At 39.2% G+C, this 26,848-nt stretch overlaps 1 protein-coding gene across 1 annotated transcript in view; it reads right to left on the bottom strand.

Moving 5' to 3' along the window:
- Positions 1–7,003, bottom strand: part of AASS (aminoadipate-semialdehyde synthase) — a 28,890-nt gene extending 21,887 nt beyond the window's left edge. The window contains exons 1-9 of the mRNA XM_027679142.1: positions 6,844–7,003; positions 4,763–4,983; positions 3,506–3,682; positions 2,759–2,843; positions 1,966–2,033; positions 1,707–1,853; positions 666–744; positions 453–580; positions 134–282 (exon numbers count right to left, since the gene is read on the bottom strand). Coding sequence (XP_027534943.1) covers positions 134–282; positions 453–580; positions 666–744; positions 1,707–1,853; positions 1,966–2,033; positions 2,759–2,843; positions 3,506–3,682; positions 4,763–4,983; positions 6,844–6,988 — 1,199 coding nt within the window. The 5' untranslated portion in view covers positions 6,989–7,003. The remainder of the gene's footprint in view (positions 1–133; positions 283–452; positions 581–665; positions 745–1,706; positions 1,854–1,965; positions 2,034–2,758; positions 2,844–3,505; positions 3,683–4,762; positions 4,984–6,843) is intronic.
- Positions 7,004–26,848: the final 19,845 nt, after the last annotated feature.

The raw sequence follows: 26,848 nt of genomic DNA on the forward strand, positions 1-26,848 counted from the left end.
AATAATAATAATAATAATAATAATAATAATAATAATAATAATAATAATAATAATAATTTACTAGAAACTGTGGTGAAATTGCCTAACATTACGACTTAATCATGGTGCTGCATGATGAAATGAGGTGTCTTACTTGTGTGGTAACTCAGGACAGCCCTCCGTTGAACCATCAGCAGATCTAACTGGTACCAGCAGCTTCTGAGCATCCTGTCGACTTAGCAAGCGAGGAGTATGTTGCTCCCAGTATATGCCATTAATTAAACAAGTTGTGTAGGGTGCAACCTGCAAAGAAAGTTACAGATGCCTGATGTTCTTATCTAGTACTTTAAGAAGCTGAAAGCACCTGGTCTAGCATTTTAAGTTAATGTTCTCTCAAATGATGAATATGCAAAAGTTTAGTAACTACTAACACTGTGGAAAACCTTTCATAAAAGAACACAAGAGATGCTCACATCAGTGTGAAAGCGAGAAGTGTAATTTTCTGGATGTTTATCATAGTCTACTGGATCATATATTCCATCACGTTTCCTTACAAGATGATGGTGACGACTTAACACTGTCCCATAGACTTTTCTGAGGTCTGAAGTTAAAAAAAAATAAAATAGCTGTTATACTTGCACAAAAAGGGTTCCAGTGTTTTCAAACACTTTATTGTCACAGCATACCTCCAGATCTGGAAACTTCCTTTAACTCATGTGGTTCCACAAACTCACATGGGAGAGCGTTGAACATTTCTTGAGCACCCTGAAACCATGAAGTACGATTTAGAATAAGCAGAGCATAAATGTAATGTAACACTGCTTATTTGGTATTTGAAAACATATATAAAAATGCCACACACAGTTTGACAGTCCTGCCAGAGAACATCTTCAGAGATGGACACAGTGTTTAACATATACCTCTGCTTGCCCAAAACCAAGCTGCCCAGGAAGCAAGAAATTTACATCATTCCACACTACTGCAGACTGCCTAATACGCAATCCAATGCCTGGTTCATGTTTCTTATGGTTGAGCTGGGATGCCTCAACTCAGCCACAATAGATGGTTTAACTGCCACTCTGAGGAGCAGTTTCTCTTTAGGGAAGACCACTGAAGCCACTCATCATCAACCAGGCCAAGAACTACCAGATGACTTCCCCAGTGAGCTGCGATCACAAACATAAGCCTTTCAAACACACCATCTTTTTGTCTAGAAAGAACACATTAATGTGGTCAGTAATTTCACTTTATTGATGGAGCCTGATCTTTGTTTCCAAAGCCAGGAGTAAGCCTCTTCCGCATGTCACAGAAAATAGCTCTAAAGTCCAGCAAGCCAATTCAATGCTATACAGATACAAAAACTCAACAAGTATTAGAAAAAAAAACTCTTTCCCCCATACTTTATGAGGGTGCTTCAACATACCTTGTGAGCCCAGAGTCAACAGTGGGAAGAGAGTGAGACAGAAATCATGCAGGAGGAAAAGGAGAGAGAAGCAGTAAGACTTAATCCATTTTTCATGATAAGAAGTTAGTGTGTCAGCCTTGTCAGGCATGATCTCACCTTAAACATTTTAGTTTATGTTACTTAAAAATTCTTGCTAGAAAAGGAAAATGTGAAGTCCAAGCAATCAAAACTAACCCATCAGCCCATTTAACCTTATACTTATCAAATTCCAAGGATTTCTATTAACAATAATATAGTATTTCATTTTGAAGACAATTCTTACCTTAGAAACATTACCAGTGCCTGTAAACACAAATGTTAAGGGCCCCACTGACTTTGGCATCAATCCCAGTGAAATTTCATATCCAGCATCCCGTACTGCCTGCACAGCCTGACTGCTATTCCTGTAGTTGTGTGCCATCCCAATGTGCTGAAATCAAAGGCACAGAACCATCAAGATATCTTCCACATTCAAAGACAGATAATAGCAGATGCCCAAATGTCATTTTGCTAAAGACAAATATATACATATATACTCTTACCATGAAGGGAGTGTGATGTCCCAGGGCTAAAAATCGTAAACCCAACCCGTGTAGAATGTTGATCATTCCTGTTGTTAAAAAAACATAAAAATCAGACCATCAATGTTACTTACGAATATGCAGTTAGAAACTGAAGAGACTGACTGAAGCCTAAAATCATCCTGAATCTTTTTCCCATGTTTTAATACTATACTTTACTTCTAAAGAAAGTCTAATAAAAGCAGAGAAGGAGAAATTCAATAGCAGTCCATGACCTTAAACCTGCTCTTGGCCCACCTTATGCATTTCAGCACCATTTAATACTCAGATATACTTTTATGAGATGCATCCACATCACCAGATTCTAAACAAGGAGATAAGAGTCTTCGGAAGAAACAGAGTTAAAGTTCAGTAGAAAGAAATGACAACCATGCCCCACGAAAATAAGTGTAAATGTATATCAGTGACAAACACGTGCTGTTAAAGCTCTCAGGACTGACAGCAGCCTTTTTTTCCCAAAAAACTAGTAAGTTGATCTCTTGATATTTCGTCTGCTTCAGATTAGTTCAATGGACAAACAGGACTTCAAGACAATATAAAATATCAGATTTGTCAGGAATCCACAGGACTATTTGACATGTAGTCTCATGAAAGTAGGAGGAACAAACCAGAGTGGAAAAAAGCTGTTAAAAGCAAGAATTAAAAATGCAGTTAAAAACACACTGCAAGCCTCAACTTTCAGGAAACACAGAACAACCAGAAGTATTACAAGAAGTTACTTGTTGCAAGCCTGCCTTTACTTTATGCACTATACCTGCTACACCGGCCCACTTTCCAAAGGCCACAACTCGCATTCCTTTATGATCAACCATTTTTTCATAGTCAAACAGTCGAATTTCCTGAAAATACACAGCAAACTGAGTATCAAATTTTTCAGTGAATGCAGTCAGTGGCACATTGCTCTCCCAGGAACTACCTTTTTACATGCCTTTTGTCATCCTTCCTGATAGAGGTTGATGGGTAATATAAGAAAGGTAACTAAATCATAATAAGATTTAAGTATAAAAATAAAAACATAATGGTTGTGTTGAATTCTTATTTTAAAGAGTCTCTGCACTGCCCATGCCCTCTGGCACAGAGCTTGCCAATGTGCCACTCCAGATGCTGCAGGCCCATTCGTATCCTCTGCCAAAACACTGCTCATTTCTGAGTGAACTGTCTGCCTTCCTCTCTAACGACCAATACACACTCCAGCTTAGTAACTTTCCAATAACTCTTGGTGCTCAGATAGAAAGAGCCTCTCTTGAGCACACCATGCTCACAACTCATCTGCTTTATGTGCATGAACAGAGTAACACTGCAAGCACAAGATTCTCTGAGCAAGAAATACTCAGCTCCAGGAAGGGATACTAAAAACAGTCTTCATTAGCCAAATGTGCTACTGGAATGAGCGTGCTGAAAGTAAGCGGACCAGGCAGCAAGCTCTTGATCACACTGAAGCACTGGGTTCAGTTTCCACTTCATAATAACTGTCAAGGGTCTTCACTATGGCACAATTTACCTGTCTTAAAATCTCATCCAAAAGGGGCATGTTTGCCTCTTGGGCTTTAATAGTGTGAGAGAAGAAGGCATAGTTCTTTTTAGGGATTAATTTTTCCTCTGGAGGTCTCTTCACACCTATTATCAGAGAAGCCTCGGAAATATCTTCTTGAATAATGGCACCTGCTTTGATGTACTCCTAGGAAAGAGAAAAGTCAAACTAAATTTTTCTGTGCTTCTTCATATTCAGATCTCAGCATATAAGCAACTAAAACAGAGGAAAAGTTGATAATTCTACAAAGCAGAAACAAGTAACTGCATGTGCTATATTCATAAATCTCTTTGATAAAAAGGTATCAAGTATCAAATTGAAACACTATGCTATTATCCTATTATACAAGGCCAAAACATAATTATGTGCTATTAAAATCCTTCATCTTAAATGTAAAAAATGCTACAAAAATGATATTTTACTGAATTTAAAGTATCCTGTAGCATTGCAGTAATGAACAGTCTTTTATAATGTGCTGAAATACTTGGAAATAATTTAGAGAAATATGACAAATTAATCTGAAGACTGATGACACGTGATTTTATAAAATTGTATAAGGCTAAGTCCAAGCTTAGCCTTAGCCAATATTTTTGCATAGTATCATCTGTGCTTTGGTGAAAAACAGCACCGTGCCTTAATTAAAAGGTGATATGTGCAAGTGATCACTAATTCCCTACTTATGTTTCAATTTTTGTTTTCTCAGATATCTTACAGCAGAGTATTACTGCTGCTACAAGAACCGTAAAAGTTCTCTGTCCTCAAGCTCATAGGGTTAAAGAAAAAAACCATCTCTTCTCATTTTACATGAGGAATGGGATTGAAGCAAGAACAGGATTCACCAAATTTGTTCTTTTAAAAAAATATGAAGTTTTTTAGAGCTGTTGCCTTCATACAAACAGAAGACAAAAGCACTAATGTTAGATGAATTCCCAAGTTTCTACTTCAAGAACATCTAGAACTTCTATGGAGACTGATGACAGGACAAGAAATCAATAAAAACAACTCCAAAACCCCACCACTCTGTCAACATTATATTAAAAGGCTAAACAAACTACTCCTTTTTCTTTCTACTAGCACATAATGACTCCTCATTTAACAACATTTACATGTATATGTTTTATTTCTTTATATATTTTCTCATTAATAGCCTCTGAGTATTATTTTTCCTGTACTATGGTTAATAACTGAACTATGGTTTTGCTTATCTCACTCAAAATGGGACCTTACCCTTTCATGGATGGCTCTCCGGTTTGATGGCTGCACCAAGACCTTATATCCCATCTTTGTCAACTCCTTAACATGTTTTGGTGCTAGAGGTGCTCTTCTTTCCCATGCATTAACATCTTCCCTCCTGATTGCCAGCACAGACTTACGATGATGCCAACACTTAGTATGGTGGAACACACACCTACCATTTGTGTGACTAAAGGCTCGGAGCATGGTAAAGCCTGATGGCAGCAAAGACAAAGTAATAAAATAATACATGTACATGTATGATTCAAATATTTTTTGTGCAAAAGTTCTGGTCTCCTTTAGTATCTGCTGTAAAACATAAACCAGATACTTTATACTCTATTTACACCCTACTTTTGTGAGACATGAATATACTTTCAGTGTGCTTTGTGGCATCTTGGTCTGGTGGGGTGTCCTTACAGACAAATTTTCAATTTCACTAACTGTTTTTACTACTGTAAAGGAAGGCTTTTAATGTGTTCAATTCAGCAAGTTTTTAATTACAAGGCTTAAAAAGAATGCTGGAAACTTAAAGTTACCAATTATATTGGTACCATAATATGCCACCATAACATGCAAAGGTCAAATACTTATCAAAGGCTTGTATCACATACAGTCAGAAATAACAACCACACAGAAAGAAAGCAGGACACAGGTTATAATGCAAGCAGTTGATTAAAAGAGAAAACCCAATATGTAAGACCAACACTAAGTATTTTTACATAACTAATTCTTACATGAGCCAAAAATGGAAGATAAGACCAAGACCTTAACTACTGATCAGCAGTCACCACATGTGTGGCCAGGAGCCCTAATACAAATTTTATGCAAAATGAAAAACCTTCATTAGGATGGATTCCCACTGCAGAGGAATATCCTTTTATTTTCTGTCTCCTCTTCACTACCAGTGAAACATATGTGCCACTACTTAGCTCTGCTGTAAATAGCAAGGGCTCTGCTCAGGTCCAGCACCAAATATCCAGGAGCCTAAGGACTTAAAATACTTATGCAATTATAAGATGTGGATCTCAAAGATAGAGGCTTCAAAAATGTGAACTTTGTTTCCATCTCAATCTTAACTGATAATTACATTAATCTCTGTATCCAAATTGCTTGGAAAATCCTGTTCGTCCTCATGCCTCAAACTTGTAAAATCTCTATACACCTGAAGACTTAAGAGGTCCTATTTAACTCCAGGCTTGCTGAAACAGAAAAACTGCCACACAAAGGAAGGCATGAACAGAGGCACAGAGTCATCTACATTAGCTCCAAGTGTGGTCTTCCTAGGATTTCTAGATATGTCTACCAGCAGAGGTTACTGTACAGAAGTTGGAGTTATTTTGTGACACTGCTTTTCAGCATAATAGGAGGATCCTCAAAGAGCATTTCAATACCTCTCAGAAAAGAGGAAGCCTTGACATGCCATGTCACTATAACCGCACACTAAAATGTAACAATAAGAGTAGCTTATAATCAACACACTGCATCTCATACCCAAACTTGCAGTGAAGCAAATTTCCCTCACACAGAGGTGTCCCACAAGAATAGAAGCGCCTCTTTTCAGCGGGAGTGCACTGCCCTGCCCTGAGACAGTGGGAGTCGGGGCAGTGAGCAAACAGCCGGGTGACCTCTGGCAGGCCAGAAGCTCGTCTGCATGCCTCCCCGTGTGTGCTCAGGCTCAGCCACAGAGATACCCATATCCCGCTGTAAAAGTGAAAGTAACTTCAGCATTCCAAGCCTGCAGCGCTGGGAAGTCTCCCCGGCCTCCCCAGCACGCCGGGTGACGGCGGGGCCGCAGCGCGCCCGTCCCTCACCGCCCGTGCCGGGTGCGCTTCACACCACTCCGAGCATCACTGGGGCTGAGCCAGCGCCGAGTAGCACAGTGAGGGGCCTCCCGCCAGCAGGGACCACGCGCGGGAGGGAAAAAAATCCCACGGAGAGCGGCAGGGAAAGGCAAAGAAGCAGACTCGGGCAGCGGGAGAAGCGGTGTGAGCGGGCGGCACTGGTCACGGGAGGGCGGCGGGCACCGGGAAGCGCTCGCTGACACCGGGAGCGCCAGGCAGCGCCGTACCTACCTCGGGCAGCGGGGCAGCGGGAGGCACGGCCGGACAGTCCCGACCCCTCCTCCGGCCGATGTCCAGCGGCGCCACCGCCCCGCGCGGCAGCCAACCGCGAGCCGGCCGCGGGATACACCTCCCGCACCGCCAATGGCCGGGACATAGCGGCGTCATTTTCGCCGCAACCACGCCCGCCCGGCGCCCCCCGTTCCTGCAAGGCCCAGCGCTTCAAGGAAATGCATGGAGAGATAAGATATTTACGGGAACTGAGCAGGAACCATCCCGGCAGCTCGGAGGAACATGCGGAGGAGTAGGAGGCACTGCGCCTGAACTTAATGCTGCTCAGATCATGCTAGGAGGAGGCACTGTGCCGAACTTTATGCTGCTTGTAAAGAAGAGGACTTTTTTTGCCAAGTGTCAGCTGTGAACTTTCCCTGGGAGTTTGGAACCTTTGCCAGGCCATGTACCTTTCAAATGGGAATGTTACACAGATACCCTCCCCTATGTCGCATATTCTGGTTTGGCCACTAACCAAATGCTTAGAGCACTCCACTAGTAACTTGAGGGCTGTTTTGAAAGTTGCAGTGTCATTCAGAACATTGATTTAAAAGCACGTGCCTGAAGTGTAAGCACTACCAAATTGGGGTTTCTGAAGTGTGCCTCTTTCAGCTTTTTATGTTGGAAGTTACTATCTGTAAATGACTACTTATAACTGAAGGGTCTCATATCTGAGTCACCACTGAATACCCTAACTACTGTGAGGGTAATTAAAAACTTTGTACAACTTCCTGTTGTCCTTTTTGAGTCCTGTGACATGATCTAGACATCTACAGGATTGGTTCCTGTAGATGAGAAGGATAGGTTGATTCCTAATTATAGAGTGTTGCGTGAATATGTGCAGAATTGAAGCTCCAGTCAGCTCTGCAAGTACAGAACTGGATTTTAAAAAACAATAGCTAAAACCTTTTTTTAACACCAAAGCATTTCACTTTCAAAACATTTCTGTTTAAAAGAACTCTATTTTGAGATTCCGTCATGACTATATAAGAGTATTTTTTGTATAATTTGAAATTCTTGAGGTTTGTACGTTTTAATTTACTGATGTACATTTTAATTTACATTTCAGAATGTCCTTCTAGGGAAATGAAGTTCCAGGCTGTGCCAAAACAATCAGCAAACCAATGATCATCCATCTTTATTCATAGAGATGTACTTGGTGACTCTGGCTTTATCCAGCAGCACAACTCTTAAGTGCAAGCAGGAGGAGCAGAATGAATAAGGATGTGACTTAGATACTCTACCAAAGTACCATTCGGAGAGTTGATTTCTGCCACAGATTTGCCATCCCTCGGAAGGCAGATCAAGAGGTTTACTGGCATCATTTCATTCTTTTCCTGCATCTAAAACAGACCAGGTGAACTGCACTCTGAAAGTGCCTGTTGCGCTTCACAGAGAAAAAGGCAGCCTAAGTAACCGGCATGGACTCATGCTGTGATAATGTAAAGCCAGGTAAGATGAATCCCACCTGCACTGTACTGAGTTCCAGATAGGGAATGCAGAATGGCTTAAAAGGAATAAAACAAATCTGGAATTCAGATTTTACAAAACATGCTAATATGGAATTAGACCTGTTTTCTGTGATAAATACCACCTGGTTTGGGTGGACTGTGATTCCATCTGCCTGAAAAACCCTATTTATAAGGTCTAATTCTTACCCAGCTGGAATGCTTTTTAGTCTGCACTGTGGGGGAAGTGCTGACTTCCATTATGGTAACAATAAACTCAGAACACCTAGAGAGAGGTGGACTTCATAGATTTTATTCTTAGAATATCAAGGATAAATCTTGAATCTGTTGAAGTCAATGAAAAACTCACACCAACTTCTGCTGAGCTAGGGTTTCTCCCCAGGTCTTAAGTGAACTGGGGAATTGGCATCCTGAAGAGATTTTTGCGGACTGTGTATCTACCTGTCGAACTTCTGTTTCTCATTTAATTCTGATTTTATACTGCAGAGATCAAGAAGTTCCAAGAAGCTTTCAGGCTTTCAGTCAGAATAAGGCTATTGAAAAACATGACCTTTTATTCAAAAGCCACTACCTGCAGTGGCTGTTGACTGCCACTGTGAATACTGACCTCCCAGCAGAATACTAGACATCACTGAACAGCACAATGTTGTGTTCCTACAGTCATGTAGAGAATATATTTACATTCCTATTGCCAGCGGAGGAACTGCCTTCTCAGCATTCCCAAAGACCTTCTAATTTTAGTAACACCTAAGATGTGGGGTATATCTGTTCACATTTGTACACACTAGAATTCACAGTAGCATCATACATGTTCATGTTCGCTGTAAAATTGGTACTTCTGTCTTCACAGGGCACGCTCAGATGGTTGCATCAAATTGAGATGCCTTTTTAAGTCATTCTCATAATCCCAAAGACCTCACATTAAGTATTTTGTGCAAATAAACCCAAACACAGAATATTACAGCCTGTGATATCAAATCAGTGAACTGACTCATTACAAGTACTAGGTTCATTGCAAGAAACCGCAGCAGCTCAGCTAAAATAACCTGTCTGAAACATACTTCCATAAAAATCTTATTTGGGTCATATTAATTAGACTTACTGATGTTCACACGAGTAGGGCTTTCAAATCAATAACAATTTACCACTAAGTATGGATCCATGGTATGCATGGATCAAAACTGGGACCTTCTTTCGAAAGAATCAGGATTTAGTGCTTAAAGAGTCCATTAAAGCAATTATGCCATAGCTGGGTTAAAAGTGCAACCTTGCTTCTTAAGTTCCTTCAGTAAATAATGGCTGTCACTGCCTTAGCTCCTGCATCTGAAGTTTGTCAGAAAGTGTTGACCTTCTTCTGAAAAAAATCACACAAAAACCCAACAGATTTTTGCATTTATTTAGCACTTTACATTTTTGTACCACTAGTGTCTTTATCAATTTGCCAGTAGGAGAATGTATATTTTTCACATTTTACAGCTGAGAAAAATGGCACAAAATTATGGTCCAGCCCATGATTCATATTCAGATCAGTGTCAGCACAGTAGCTCAGGACTTCTTCACTAATGTTATTTTTGCAAGAGTTCATGATTTTCAATGGATCTTTAAAATCAGAGATATAAAAATTATTTGGACAAAACCATGAAAATAGTAGGAAGTATGTAACATGTAGTGACAGGTTCTAGACCAGCACAACTATCTCTATAGCCATGAAATAAAACAGAACTGAGCTAGTAAAAAGAAAAAAAAAAAAGCTCTTTTTCTATTTCTTTAATGAGAGTACTTGTCATTCTCCAGTAAAACTCAGCAGACTTAAACAACTGAAGATGCAGGCATGAGAACAAAGGAGGGAAAGGAGATGTCTGCTTAAGCCACAATTGCTCATTTAAAAAGAGAAAAGCATGTTAGACTATTGTCTCAGCATGGTGGGGTTTGACTTCCATTGAGAAGTACGTGGGGGAGCAGGTCCTGAAGCACAGGATGTAAGCAAAATTTTACCCAGTAACAAGCAGATGTCCCAAATTAGATCCCTAATGTGCTCTTGCATGTGATCAGAGTGACAGTACATCTAGGGCCAGCTGGCTTTCAAATCACATGTGATTTCTGGGTGTAGTAAAAAGGCAGTTTGGGAACATCTTTGGAAGAGATTAGTCAAAACATTTCTTTGAATGTGTTTCTTCTTTAACTCAATTTGTATGCATACTGAAATGTAGCTATTACTCTTTAAATCTGGTTTTCAGCTTTGTTCAGTGTCTCAGCTGTAGACTGGACTATGGTTAAATTAGAAGGAAAATTCTTACATCACCAGAAGCTATGTGTAAAACTCGGGACATCATCTAATGAGTTGTTTGCATTCCTTATTTCTGTGGTGCACTAAAAAAGAACAAACAAGGATGCAAATGGATGAAAAGAGGCATGTCATGAATTATCATGCTTCTATTGTTTTCTTTGTCTAGTAGGAAAATGTCAGGGACAGGGCATAATTGCAGTACTTTTACTGGAATCACCATTGTGGTAGAATTATGGCTATCCACATTACCATCATACTAACTACTTCGCTCTACCAGCTCAAAGTCTTTAAAGGTATTGAGCGCTTTTCAACTTGAACTACATGCCCCTTCTGTGACTGGATGGAAATACACTAATGGAAAACCATGGTAATTTCTACATCCCTTCTGAGATAGTCAGAGGAGCTAGCTAGACATTTTGTGAATCCAAGATGAAAACAGGAATTCAGAAAGCCTTTCTGAAGAGTAGAATACTGCTTGAAACCTGCCTGAAAGTAAATCTTTGCACCTGAGTAAGATTAGACATAGAAAGATGCATACATTTGTCCCAGTTGTCAGCGTCTTGTTTCTTCTACCATTGGCAACTCTGGAAGCCCTGCATTTTCTACAGATAGGCAGAACATTGCAGCCTCACCTTTCCTCAGCACCAGCACCCTCAGAGATACCCACTGTGTGTCACTGCCCTGCATTAACAAGATGTATTGGAGCTGGCTGCCCTTTGTTGTGTGCTGGGAACTGGCCAATTTACTTGCTTGTTTCTGTTGTTATATCTATAAAACTAAAGCCTTACCCAGAGAGGAAGACAATGAAACCACCTACATTCATCATGACCAAAATTGTCTTCTCTGCAGTCAGTGCTTCTGGCTTTACAAAAGCTAGTGGATGGAGATTTGAGCCACTTGTACGTACTGGACTGAAAGGTAATCTTCAGGAAGCTGAGTATTATACTGCCCTTGGATGGTTCAAGAATCACATTTTCAAATTAGCAGCATAAAGACCATCCAAAGAATTTGTCTAGTATTTGTGTCACCAGATTATCCAGGGTACTCTCTATCTATCCTTCCTCCACCATATAGTTAGGACCATACTGTATTTTCATCTACCTTTTACCTCTTGGTCTTAATATTAATTTTGATGGCTTTTTCCAATCATCAAGCTGCTTCTCGTTCAGTTTCAGCCACTTGGAATAGCAAATCTTCCAACTTAAGCAAGAAGGGTTTTTACCAAGTGGAGGTTTGGTTTAGAACAATCTCCCAGAAATAGGGCCACCTAATATGTTCCACCAGCTCACTAACGCAGTTCCTTTCAACATCTTCCTCCTCTGATACTACTGGCTACTATTTCCCCCACCTACTATTTCTCACTCGCAAGCTTTCGGTCAAACCAGTCTGATGTGGTGCAATTCCCTGCTTGCTCATCTCAATATAGCAGAACAATTATTTGAACTTTGTCTTGATTTTCTGAGTATAGCCTCTCTTCTTTGCATGTCTACACAGACTGCATCTCATAATTTGCCTTGCTGCATGTCTTCTTTCTCTGTGCAGAAAGATCCCCAACTGTCTTTGCTAGTTTGGGCAGTACTTCCTTTTCACTGAAACACTTTTGCCTCAAGCCTGCTGTCCCCAGCCTACAACAGCTGAAGGACAAGTTTCATTTGGATACAGACGTGCACACGCAATTCCTCTCAAGCTCACAGCTCAGAGTGCAGGCTTGGCTTTCCAGTTAATAGCTTCTCCATTATAGTCTCTTAGTATTTTTCCTTGTTGAGATCTTATCCCTGGCATTGTTTTGTTCCATCCTTGCTCTGCCTTAAGCTTGCTTTTATTTATCACAGTGGTATTGTTAAGTTGAGGTAGATACTAAGACAAATTAATAAATAAATCATACTAATCTCATCTTCTTTCTTCACTATGTGAACTTTACACCCCCAAAATTGTCACCTGATGAAGCTTGGACTGACGTATTATTTTTCTTTGTTCTTCTCCAAAATAGTAAGTCTTCTTACACAAGTGTTAACTGTAAATTAATATATATTAGGGTAAGATCCTAATAGTCTTTAAGTGCAACAAGGCTTGCTCTGCCTTCTCATTAATTAAACACAGATTCCTTTCACTCCACCATCTGAAAGAGTCCAATGCAGATGAAAAACAGCTTTCCACTGAGGGCCATAAGCAGGATCTAGACTAAAAAATTAAATGCCATGAAGATTTTTCCCATCTTTTTAATCCCACTATTTGCTATGTGATTTTTATGACCTGCTCCCTTTTACCTTGCAGATAGTTCCACATGCCCAGGAAGCTGCCCAGGTGCCTGAGACAAAAACTGCTTCCTTCATGATACCCCTAAAAAAATACATGTGAGGACTTACAGTTTACATATTTGTTACTGTATGCATAAAAAACAACTGCATGCTTTCCTTACAGCAATATTCCTGAAGACTTCAATAAGTAAGACACTGAAGGCAAGGATAATTAAAAAATACAGTTAAATACATTTCATATGAGATCTTTGAAGCATTTGATCATGTCCTATCTGCTTATTTTCCTTAAATACCTACATACAGTTAGTTTCTCCTCCAGATACAACACTGGAAATGCTTAAGTAAATTAGTGTTTCAAATGCAGTCATACTGTTCCCTTGAGATCTGAGGGGCCCAGTTCTCAGTTTTATCTATATCCTTTTAACCACTTTGTAATGTAGTGGACTTCTAAGACCCTTAAGATGTATATAAACAGCCCTTCTGAGAGTAATCTTTGCCTAAGGAGTTTCTTTTTGTGATACAGTACTGTGATATGGCATCCCTGTCCCCAGAGCCCTGTGCCAGGAAACAGAGCAGGAGCATTCCAGGAGCTTACTTGGCATCTGGTGATCTAGAACTACGTTCTGGTTTCCAGGCCTCATGCAGAGTGCTTTATACATTTACAACATCCACAAAAATCACTGAGAAATAAAAAAAGCAGGAGCTAAACTTTATGGTGACAAAAGCATCAGTGATACCCTTATCCATGAGTCGGACCCTTTGCTATGTGCCTGAGGGGATGAAAACATGGCAATGACACACTAGAGTTTCTTTTCTAGAACAGAATATAACATAATATTCTGGCCTACATCTGATAGAATATTGTAATGCTTCAGGAGAGCACTTTGCCAGACTTCCCAAACTGTGGCAAGAATTTTTAATAAATACATACATACGTGTGTATATGTATAGTGTGTGCACTGTGCATACAGAGAGACTGTCTTCTGAATTTCATTAAAATAATACAATCCACCAATTTTACTTTCCAGGAAGACATGTGGTAGTTGACAACAGAATCAAAGAATAATTTAGGGTGGAAAAGACCCTTAAGATCTTCCAAGTCCAACCATTAAAAATACATTATACTTTATATGTGATAACTGATGGCAAGAGTGGTCTCCTTGAACATAACAGAAACAACATACTTTGGCGTAATAACGGTTCAGAAATTGAAAAAAAAATTGCCAAAATGAAGGCTATATTCCAGTATTTCACTTAACAAAAGAGTTCAAAGATTTTGATCATTCAGTTTGAGATAATCTTGGTTCAGCAAAAGTGAAAATTATTTTTTTATTCTGAATTATTATTAACATTCGAAAATAAAATTACTTGATTTTATAAATGAAAGTTTTTAAAATAATAAATATCTAAAAGTTTGGGGTTTAAAAAATTGGAAAAACTCAGTAAAAATAACATGTGAGTTACTTAGGTTAATCCAGATGTCTTGATATTGAAAAAGAAGCCTCCAGAGGGCGGGAAAAGAATGTATTTTTAAGTGGCACAGGTCTCTGAAACCTCTGACTATGCCGATCTGAAGTTTATCCTGTGCAATTCCTCTCTAAAATGGAGATGAGGGATTTCATTGGTGTTCAGTGAATAAGCAGCTGAGGCTATGTCATGCATTATCTATCTCCAAGGGGTGCTATGCTCTGCCAATTCCAGTGTGAAAGTAGGGTACTTCCAGAACAGCAGTGAAACAATAAGGACCACTGCAAGGGGACTTGTCAGAGAGAGTTTCAATTCTGTCAGGTTATCTTGCATTAAAAAAAAAATGTCTACCATGAAAAATTTAGAAATGCAAAGGAATGTGACTTTTAGTCCCTGCACATTGGAACAAATTCAACACATAGCATTGACTGCTGGCTGGCTCTGCAGAAGAGCTTCCTCAGAGCGACCACTGTGCTCTTGCAACAGGCAACATTCTTGCTAGCAGCACACTGCTACATGACAGCAGAAAAATCACAAACCCAGAGTGGAATAGCCTTTAGTGACAGCCATAAATGGGATTTGTCAAAAACCAAGATATTTTTGCCATGCATAAGAGAGGAGGATGCTAACTCCTAAAACATGTGAACAGGTGGGATTTCTTGCCAATTTGAGACCAGAATATAAAAGTGTATGATGGGGAAAACATTTCCACTGCAATAGTTTAAAGTGCTGGTATGTATGTCTAATGAAATCCACGCACTGCCACTTTGCCAGCTCTTCTCAGCAATACAGAATATTTCCACTTGATGGCACCAAATTTTTTTTTTAACCTCAACTCGAAACAATTCTCTAACAAGAGATGCTGACTTTTGAGATAATCAGGGAAAAAAAATGTGTTTTTTTCTGAGCACATTTCTCTTCTTAAAAATCTGGACTTATAGATAAGAATTACAGTGAATCTGTTACAGTGGCTTTGTCTCCTCTGTTTGACCATGACAGTCATTCAAACTACCTATTTTTTTTTCCAATGCTTAGAGAGTATCACCTTTCAGCGAAATAGAGGTTATGTTATATTTCTATGAGTCAGCTCCTAAATGCAGGTGAATAATGCACTTTAAGATAAATTTTGTTTATGGCCGCATCCTGGAAACTCCACATGCATTTGCTTATTTTAAAAAAGGCACCCCTACAGATCATAGCAAAATAACAGGCAATTTTTTTAAAGGCTGAGTATCCATTTTGATTCTTACCCTAAACTACCTGTTGCTCAGGAATAGTAATTACTGACGAGTGTTTCTCCAACATCCTTAACTACTTTAAAAACTACTTTTAAACCTTGCTTAGTTGTTCTATTTAGGCACTAAGAATGTAAGCAAACAAAACTGTAGTTTCAATAGTTGTCCAGTTCTTGGAGATTTTGCAAGCTTCAGACAATGGTCAGCATCATGTACAATGTACCAGATAATAACGGATTATATACTAAATAAAATTAGATTACAGTAGCTATCTATTTATTGTTTCTCATCTCCTCTTTCATCAGTAAGCTGGGTAAGGCAGGGCTGAGTCCTGTGTCTATGCGGTACCTGCATAGGGAAGGGAGGATGACATTGTTCATGACTTAGCCTCCCATATACTACAGTAACACAATGATGTACAGAACCATCTGTTGAGGTTCTACAACTACAAATGAGCATTTTAGCCACATAATGAGAACTCTAACATTTCTATCCACAAAACAGAGTGTTGCAGCATTGGGGTTTGGAAGGATGAGGGGCATAGTCTTCTCCAGGGAGAGGATCAGGAAGCCAGGACAGAATAGTTTTGTGTACATCCTCATCCAAAATTAGGGCTTTCAAGGCAAAAGGTAATACCCGAAATTTTCTGTCAGAAATAGTATTTTTGTGTTTTGTAGGAGTAGACTCTCCAGTGTGTGTTCTGCATGGACATTGTGCATACGTGCAGTAGAAGAGCACTTAGAATGTGCTATATTTATTGTGCAGGTGCAAATCAACTGCTTAGTGCATAAAGCAGGGCTGACACTTCCCAGATACATCACATTTACTGCGTGTCCATGACAGAGCTTCTCTGTGTATGCACATGTATTGTCACTTAGATGTTCAGATACACAACAAGATTAAAGCTACTGTCGCTGCCATGAGCAGGCTGCCAGATATCCAAAGGTCTCACTTAACTTACACGAAACATGACTTCTTTGGAAAAGCACAGATATAGGTTTCTTTCGTCCACAAATCACCTCCTCTCCTGCTACCTGTTCTTTTTTCCTTCTCTAAAGGTCCAAAGTTCCCGGTTGAGTCCTGAGTCCACCTCTAAAGGACTTTTCTGATGTGTAAATTTTAAGGATTATCCAATACAGCTTGTCCATCTACCTCCAGTTCACAAATCTATAATGAGACTGATTTCCTATCTTGTTCAGAGGTAACTTTCAAAGCTAATTTCCACAAGATTTCTCTCTGTTCTGTGAGAAAGTAAGTCATTTTCCCAGTCCTGGTTCCCATCAGGAAGGTTTCCACACAATCTTAGCTCCATTTAAGACCCGCTCTTGAGGTCAAACCTCTCTCCTTAAGGATGTGAACATTTCAGGTATCTGGGCTTCTTGGACCAGAAACTGAAGTCAATCACTAAGATCGGTGTCTGTCATGGGCTGGCTTTTCTCCTTTCCTCTGTAGAAGAACAACATGGAAGAAAGCCCAGGCTTACAAACATGTAAGGACAGAACTATTCATTGACATTCAGTTATTATTTTAAGCAAGTGATCTTTTATAATTTCTGTCTAATAACATCAGTCATTGCAATTAACTACCAAAAAAAAAAAGAAGCTTTTCATTTTTTCATTTTACTTTATGCTCTTCTGTCATTTCTTCCCTGCACATTGCTGTTATTCAATTACTACATGACATTTATGGTGTTTCCTTTTCTGTTAGAACCTGAAAAAAAATGGTGAGGAAATCCAAGAGCCTGTGAAAAGAGCATGAGCCTCCTTTCTGACTCTGGAAAATACAAAGAGCATTCGTTACCAGCTCAAGCTTTATAAGAGATGAAAAATAGCAGCTGAAAGCAATATTTCTCTTTTCCTCACACAAAGGACGGAAACTCCTGGCACCATGACATCTTTCCAAGCCACTTCAGCCATCTAGAGTTCAGCCCAAAGCAGCTTCTCTGGGAGCAGAGATCCTGCTAAGGCACGTCAGTCCCAGCACACACTCCAGTTCTGCTGCAGGACTGCCATTCTGTTGAACTATGTGGGGTTTAATTAACAGATGTACGTCCCCTAGGACAGAGATCTGACAACCAAAGCATTTTTCATTAAATCCTTCATTTTCCCTATTTAATAGAGGTTGGTCATGTTAGTCTTAACTCACAATTAAACCAGAAGTTACTAATGTCACCAAAAAAATCCCAACTCTTTATTACTCTTTCCCCTCCCATATTCCAACAATTACTTTTGCCTGAGTAGTGTCCTGACAACATACCCATGATTTAGCTCTAATGTGTTAGCAATCATTTGTTGTTGTTCCACACAAATCCTGCATCATCTCATTTATATTACTGAAAATTATTTTAAATTAGAAATGGATTCATGGAGCAAAGAGAAAAGATGCATGCCAACGCCAAATAATTCTGCAAGCATCCTATGTGTGTACCTCCATAGCCTCTTTTTTTTGTCACATGGGCTTTGTGTTTATTTGTGGTTATGAAGTTATTAGGAAATTACTGTCTCTGTGCCTGGATTCTGTCTTATTCTGGCTGTAAGACACTGCTTTGCTCACTTTTTTTTAAAGGATGTTTCTGACATAGTTTTTGTAACCACACTGGCATCTAGGTGCCACATGCCACATGTCTCTGTTTTCAGAGACATGGAGTCTGGGCCATTTTGCATCCATATTATTTAGAGTGGAAAAGCTCAAGCATGACCCAGGACCCCCTATATGTTTCACCTTTACCAGATGGGAATCTAGCTGACCCTCTCCAGGGCAAGTGTAGAAGATGCCCAACATGTAGGCAATTGGGAAAAGCTGAGACTTTGGGCTCCAGCAGGAGTTTAAGCCCTGAAGTACCATGACAGTCATGAACTGGGGTCCAAGAATACATATTTTTAATGGTTGGATTTAGTGATTTAAGAAGTCTTTTCCAACCTTAATGATCCTATGATTCTATGATGTTGAAATTGCTGTTTATTCACAGCCCTTCCAGTGTATCTGTCTGTAGTTCTCCATTGCTGTAATTGGTCTCACCAAGATAGCATAGTATCAGTAGAAAAAAATTAACTGACCAGGGCTGTTGTGCAGACTAGTGCCAGAAATATGTTCTGCAAGGACTAAAATAAATAGAAGCTACTAAAGAGAGCTGAACTAGGTGGAAAGAGCTAATGGTGTTAATGGTGTGCAGGATCTGAAGCAGCTAAGTGGTCTGCAATCCAAGAAGCTGCTCATTTCCGAACAGTATTGGGCAAAAAGACAGAGATATCAGCAGAGCAAGGGTTTCAAGTGGCAAGCTCACTAAAGCGGAGAGGGAAAAAATCTGATAGGTTGTTTATGCCATTTGAGTCTTACTGTTTTGTCAAGAAAAAGGCCCTTCATACAAAGAAGTGTGTTCTGTGAGAGAAATCAGGAACACACAGAGGCAGCTACTGAGTGGGTAACCCAGTTATACCTATTAATACAAGATAGCTATTTCACTGATAAATGTGACATGGTGATGATAAAGATCACAAGAGGATGACACTCAAAGGAAATACAACAGAAATCTATATCATAGGACAATTTCATATTAGAAAAAATGATCATTGGAAAGCCAGAAAAAGCTATTCAGAAGAGCAGAGAGAAATACTCACTAGCACCAGTGGAATACATATTATAAAACAGAAAAGTAGTGCCAGCAAATAATTGCACGCACACAAAATGCAGCAATATGGCACCAGACACTCCAGCTTAGAAACTGAACCAATTAGCAAAGGTAAAGATGTAGATTTTTGTCAGATGTGGATTATATCACGCAAGACAGGAATCAGTATCTTTATGGAAAGTACAAAGTGACACAAAGCAAAACATTTATATTAGTGCCCTGCACAGACAAACAGAAAAACAGGTCATACTGGAGGACTTCCCAAAAAAAAAAGTAATGTAGCAGCAGTGAAACTATCTTCCCTTTGGCTACTATACAAACAAGTATTTGTGGAACTGCATTGTGGTAAAACATATGCAAATATCTAAACAGATCCAGTAAAAAAAAAAAAGACATTTAAAATAGATGTTGAAATGCAAATAAGCTGCATCTCTTAAGAAACAAGGTAAATAAACTTTAACTCATACCATGAGACTATTATATTTTTAAAATTTTGATTAACAGGATATACAATGCAGAAGGCACAGAAGGAGAATACCACCAAAGGAAATGCACTGGTCTGTCCATGTAGGAGAACATGCTTGCAAACGGAAGCACATGAAGGCTGATATGTTTGCTAAAACACCTACTGGTAAAGGGCATCTCACAGCTGGGAAAAAAAAGTTTAAAACAGAGGGTATTGCTGGTTTTAGCAAGAATAGTTAGTCATGGCATTTCTGAGTGCCATCTGTTTTCTGAAGAATGCACAGTATGTGGGTGGAATTAGGTAACTGGTGCATGTGACCACCAGAAAGGCACAGGAAAGTGTTATTCAGCCAGCTTAGCATTGGGTTCTTTCAACTATAGGCATATTACCCAAGATGATAATCACTACTCCTTCTATATGCATTAAAAGCAATAACAACAACAAAGGAAAAAAGCACATCTAAAGCACAGTTCATGGAAACAGTTTCAGAAGAGATAGATCATGCTCTAGAAATGCTTATTCCTCTGCAGTGACTTTAACAGGAGTTTGGACAATTAGATTGTGAACAGCTTCTATTAGGAAAGATTAATGTTAGACAAAGCACCAAAAGAAATGTTTTCCAAAGATTCTCTGTATCTTTTGTACAAAATACATGGAGAAAATGCATGTATTTTGAAGTCTTGCTTGCAATGCTTGAATATTTCTAGGTCATTTTCCCTTGCTGTGAGCACTTTGACCCAGGCCAATATGTTAAGTCTGGCTCATCACTTTTTGTAGAATTAGTGACACTAAATACTGGGAAGTGAAGGCGTTGAAAAATAAATACAACAATCTTCTAAGAGCTGCTTCAGGCCTGTATCATCACACCAGACAGCAGCAAAAACTTTGTCCCATGTCTGTGTGAACCATATGGTTGCAGAAGCCCTACTACTTCTTAAAATTTCCAGTCCGTCCTTCCTCCCTCCCTTCAGCACTCCTCAGAAAATGAGGGAGTGGACTGCTGCCTTAGACATGCTCTATATGCCCAGCACAGAATTTTTTTCCTATTGATGTGCAATCCATGAGCCCTTCCATGGAAACACCAGCTGAATTGCATAAGCACAAGCATACACAATAGCTGCCTCTATTTTAGTAAATAAAACATGCACTGTACTGGTTTGCAGGTGCTTAACCTAGCTGGTAAAAAATGCCCCAACTTGTATTTATATTATTCAATTTTCTTACTCTTCAGAGTGGCTGCATCCAACCTGCCCAATGAGAATAGTCTCTGACTAATGTTAATCCTTAACTGGGCTTGGAAATTGTTTTATCTGGTCCTCACTAAACCATGCTAGTGACTGGACTAACTAGTTTGACAGTACATACAACTGAGTTTCAGTGCCCAAGAGAGTTCCCCCAGCTCTATTTAGCTGACTATTTTGGAATTAGTAAATACAAGTCACATGGTTGTGTGCAAAACCTGTGAAGTTTTCCTTTTGCTAAAGCAGAGTCCATGGCTCCATGACAGTGTTATTTATGAACAGTTGCCATTCTGATCCTGCACTGAATAGGACTTCATGCCAGTCAAGTGCTCGGGTGCAGGGGTACATGAGAGAACCAGGGATTCAGGCTGGGATGGTGACTAAAACATAGGTACCTGCTCTCTACAGGAATTTGTAAAGCCCCAGACCAAAATGAGTGTACAGTTACAGATCTGAATGAGTATACACAAAGTACTTCTTTCCTCTGCAGAGTGTGTGAGGGAGAGTGAGGGGAGGGGAGTAAAAATTAACTACTTATGTAAAGGGAAATTATCAGAAAAACAAGTTTCTATTCTTGAGTTTTCCCCAAAACCTCCTACTGAATTTCCACTGTTTGTTTTCAGTTACCAGCCACAGAAAACAATTGCTTAAATCTCTGCCCTTCACAGCTGAATCACCAAGCAAAGATTTAGTTCAATTGGATTTCACAGAGATGACAGGATCTGTCAGTAACCTTAACAATGAAGATTTTCTCCTATGTCTGGTTTTACACGTCAAGTTTCTTTCTGCTTAGCTACAGTCTTAGACATGATCAGTGTAATTCCAGTGCAAAAGCCTAACACAGACTGTTTCTTCAAAGCAGGGAGGGGTCTGTTTTGTATTACAGAGTTTTATAGCCATAACCAGTGCTCTAGACACCCACCTCATCATCATGAGGAGCATGCTTCCGTTAATTAAGATAGTCTATAATTCAAGGATATTTTGTTATGACCCACTTTTGTCTTTAATATGGACAAATATAAAATTATAGCATTAGTGGTCAGATTGGGATTTAAAAAAAACCCCACAGTTTTGGATTCCATCTGTCTTCCTTGACAACAGGTTCCTTCACTGGTGTGATGAAGACTCAGGACAGACAGAGCCAATAACAAAATACCTTCTGAACTCATAGATACTGAATCCTTGCATCTTTCCTTATGGCAAAGACAAGGAAAATGCCCTGGCTTGGGATAACAAAGAAACAAAGCAAATGGACATGATACTCCCTCCCAAGAATCACATGAGGGCTCAGCCTTGATGGTGGCCACCAAAAAACTTGAATACTGTGGAATTTATCCTCAGAAAGCTCAAAGAAGACCTGAATTAGATTCCTAAGCATCGAGTCACATTTCAAACACTCCCTTTTACTGGATAATAACCTGTACAATATATCACAAGAAAATTAGCAATCCCTTTACCATTCTATTAGTATTAACAGCTAATGAACTATAAAGGCAACTGACAGTTGTGGGTTAGGGTTTTTCTCTGATTGATTCATTTAAATTTAACCTTAATTTATTTATGTCTCACTGAGAAGCTGCTACCTTATTCTGAGCTACAACTGTGGCAATTAGCAGCAGTATCCCACTGTGAGTATGATTCTGATTGCGTGGTATACGTCTGCAGTGGAATGACACTGCCCAGATATCTATTGAAGAGATCAGACTACTAACCCCAAAAATACAAGATTATCTGCAAACATTTATTTGGCAGCACATTTTGAAATAGACTATAGCATGGTAACATTTCATAGGTGGGAAATATTGTATGCCTTACTTACTATACCCACCATTGTTGATGCCCAAATATTTTTATAGATATAAATGGAATATTTAGATTTTTGGGATAGACTTCTGTCATGCTCTCTTTCTATCTTCAGAATGCTTATATTTGGATTCTAACATAATATCTTCACAAAATAATTACATACCAAAGTGGATAATATTTCAGCATATCCATATTATTGTCTTTCAAATACCCATGTCTCACAGCATTTCTACTGAAGTTAGTGGCAAAATCGAAGTTCTATAAAGCTTCTGTCTAAACTATTAATACAAATAAGTTATTTTATTAAAAACTGCACAGCACTTTTCATTATTGAATAAAATGTGAGAAGTGGATTTAAAAAATCTGTATCTAAATTGTGAAGATTTTTCTGCTGCTTATACTGAATAATTCATTTTAAAATAACACAGAAGATTATGGTATGTCACCAGATTTTTAAAAACAGTAACAAGGTAAAACTATACAATACTTGAGAACATCCAGATCAACTAGGATATGGTGTTCCTGAAAGCTTGGAAAGCCCCTCAGAAATGGAAAATTATTAGTTACAAACTGAGGTACCATAAACTATTTTTTACTTTTTTAGATTGCTGATAACATAGAATAATTTTCTTCAAAAAATTATCTGAGTAGTTGGGCTCAATGGAGAAAGGGGTTTAGTTTTTTTCCGTTCAATTTAACAGGATTTAAATTCCACTCTTGAGGGGGGCAGGGGAAGCCAATCTTCAACACAAAAAAAACCCTCACCCAAACTCCAGAGACCCTCAGTGGGATCAGCATAGTATAATTTTTTGTTGCCTTTTCAATACCACAGACTGGTACGAGCCTTAGTGCTTGAGATCGAGTGCCTCAAATACAGTCCTTCATTGTGAGGGGGGCACACAGCCTACAAATGCAACTGCCACATTGAGGAGATGTCAGATGATTTACAGTGAGTTTACTGGCACATGGGCTGCCAGTTAATTCAGGTCCCCAGTGCAGGGAAGAGACAAGAAAGCAGGAGTGTGTCTGCAGTCGTTTCCACCAGCTCATCTCAGTCTCAGCTGCACATCTGATCCAGCCCCAGCAGTCTTGAGACCACGGTGAGACTCCCTCTAGCACTTTCTCTCCTCTTGGCTTCCCAGGTATAAGGTATGGGTACGATGGCTCTCAAACATTTGAAGAGATTGATAGGTATCCAAGTGTCAAGAAGGTTGTCTGCACTTGTTGCAAATGTTTCACATATAAAGCGAGAAGCATTCCCTTTTATGTGACTTCATACAATCCAAAGTGTTATATGTGAGTGGGAAACATGGGGAAGTTTATATAGTCAGATTATCTTATGCTAGCCTTCACTAGGTAAATACACTTATATTCCAGTGCTATTATTTTCAAATACTATTTTTGTTGGAAAGGTACAGATATTCAAAAGAAATTCCTCTCCAAGGAAGATACTTTTTCAAAAGCAAACCAAGAACAGGTTTCCTGATTATCCCAAATACTTGCAAAGCTTTAAAAATTCAATAAAATCAAAATAATTTGGGGATACTTCTTAAATAGATGGGAGAAATCTCCCATGTATTTATTTTTTTCTGCACTGAAGAATCAGAACTTTTCTGTTCCCTCACTTTTCCTATTAGAAAAAACAACTGCTTTGACATTACCTTCAGCAGTTACAGCCTATCTTCCCAGGAACTGTATTAGTCTGTAAAGTCTTCATGGTTAAATACAGCCACAACCATGGCTCCAGAAAGAGTCATTCCAGCTTGCATTGATGGGAGCCTAAGGTTTCTTAAAATCTACCAGGTGCAAACAAGAGCAGTGTTTGATAATGAAATCTAACAATGTCAGAATTCAGCTCATCCAAAAGAAGTCCTTAATCTGAACAACACAAAGTGGACTATACCCAAATCCAAGGGAGAAGTTGAAAACAAGAACTATGAACACAATATCTTACATGAGTGTATTTTTCATCACTCTTCTTTAAAATGAGGCTTGGTGCAGCCAGGCATGCAGGACACAGAGCATCCAGTGATTACACCTAGAACAGCAACTCTGTTCTGACAGGCTGACCATCCTTTTTGCTCACTGTCCTGCTGGCCACACCAATATTTTCCTGTCAAATGCAAAGGTAACTAGGAGGCTTGGAGAGTGCTTTCACTCAGTGTACTCCATGGCTGAAGGACTAGGATGGTGTCTGAGGATGCTGATGCTGGTGTCATGAGTCAGCCAAGCAAAGCAGGGTACGGCTTCTGGCTATGTAGATAAGTAACCTCACCACCAAATTATTGTGCAAAAAGTGGTCACTAGCACCATTTGCTGGGATTTTATCTTGTTCACACAGAAGACATAATAGAGAAAAAGGATGCTTCAGTAACTGGATTGCTTCAGGAGGCTGCTAGAACTGCAAACTATCTGCAGTGAAGGCAGGACCTAACATGAGAGGGACTGCCAGAGGCACCCATGTCTCTCCATTGATGGTATAGAAAATACAGACATTTATGTTCATTTACTTCATGTTAAGATGCCCAAAGCTGTAAGCAATGCCCAAAGTAGACAAGCTGGTTTGACTCATACCTTTAGCAGGATTTTTTTGACTTGAACTTTGCTCACAAGAAAACAAAAATCCAGAAAAAAAGTTATTCATAACCTAATTACTCCATGTGGCATTTAACAACCACTTGTTATTAAACGGGGTGAGGGAGTAACTGTATCTACACCTTGGATAAGGCAGTGGGACACTTTACAAGTTGGTGTTTCATGTTCCTTAAGAAATGGAAACAGAACAGACTAAGAGGTCTGTAAAAGAAGCAGATGGGTTGTACAAAGAGCATGACCAACAAAACTGGCTGGGAAAACAGGAATGTCAGTTAGCAAATTATCTCATAATTCCAGAAATTAGCTTCATTTGTGCACTACGGTAAAACCAAGATCTTTCAAAACAATTGCAACACTGACATGCAGCAAACGAAAGCTTAATTCCCAGAATCTAGAATATCAAGACTGGGGACTGGGGAATGCTCCTGAGATGCCTGACACCCACATTAAATCAAATAAAATTATTGCTATCTCCTTATGAGTTGCTTAAGTATAGTAAGATAATTTTTTAATTAATTCACTTTTAAAAAGATGTTTCTCTTGCAAAATATTGGTACTGAACACCTGTCATTGGGCTGATCACACACTGCAGATCTGGAACCCCCATCTGATCTCCAGTTCCCTCTCTGATCTTATGACTTTTCATTATATATGCAAAGACAAGCAGTCCAAGGAAAGACCAAAATATACACACTGACTTTAGAAGTGCTTGGAAGGATGTGAAGCAGAAGGGGCGTTTGAATGTGACCATGATCCCCGCAGGCAAGAACCCAACCCAGCAGACTCTTCCTTGCCCTTAAGCTGGTTATCTCTGGTCTTAAGCAAATTCCTCCCAATACAAAAAGTTTTTATACTAATGTTTCATCAGCAGCTACTTGTAGACTTCTACAGAGATGTATAAATGCTGATTTGTCAAAGAAATTTCTACCAAAAAAAATTCAGAAAAAAATCTTATAAAGTAACACCTTCTGTAATTAGTATAGAGACAGATATAAGTAATTAGTATAGAGACAGTAAGTTCAATATGGTAAATGCAACTTGGTTGTGTTGTACTCCTTTGCTTGAATAAATTAAAATAGCTCTTTGGCCATTGTAACTTCTACTACAAGTCAATCTGGAGTGCAATAACATTCAGCATCAGGCTGGATTTACAACAATTCCTGACTGTTTTTTCAAGAAACACGAGTTTTGCATTGCTGAGCATCCAGCTGCCTGTCTTGTGGCAGACTCGTTTTGGATTAACTCAGTCTCTGCTGTAGTTAGAATCCTTACGTAGTTTATTATTTTCACAAAGAAAATGTAACTGTACACTGCATTTCTCAAGGTATGTGAGAACCAGCACGCTCCACAAAAACAGAAAAAACACTGTTTGTAGGAAAGGGTGTCTCTGCTTCTTAGGACTAGCAAATCAAAACAGTCCATGACTTAATTATGTGAAATCGTAATAAATACAGGTTGTCCACAAAAGCAATTATGAATTTGCTTTGGTATTTACCTAAGTGTTCTAGCCAGTT

This window comes from Neopelma chrysocephalum, unplaced genomic scaffold (genome assembly GCF_003984885.1).
Source record: "Neopelma chrysocephalum unplaced genomic scaffold, ASM398488v2 Primary Assembly neopelma1_45, whole genome shotgun sequence".
Classification (NCBI taxonomy): Eukaryota; Metazoa; Chordata; class Aves; order Passeriformes; family Pipridae; genus Neopelma; species Neopelma chrysocephalum.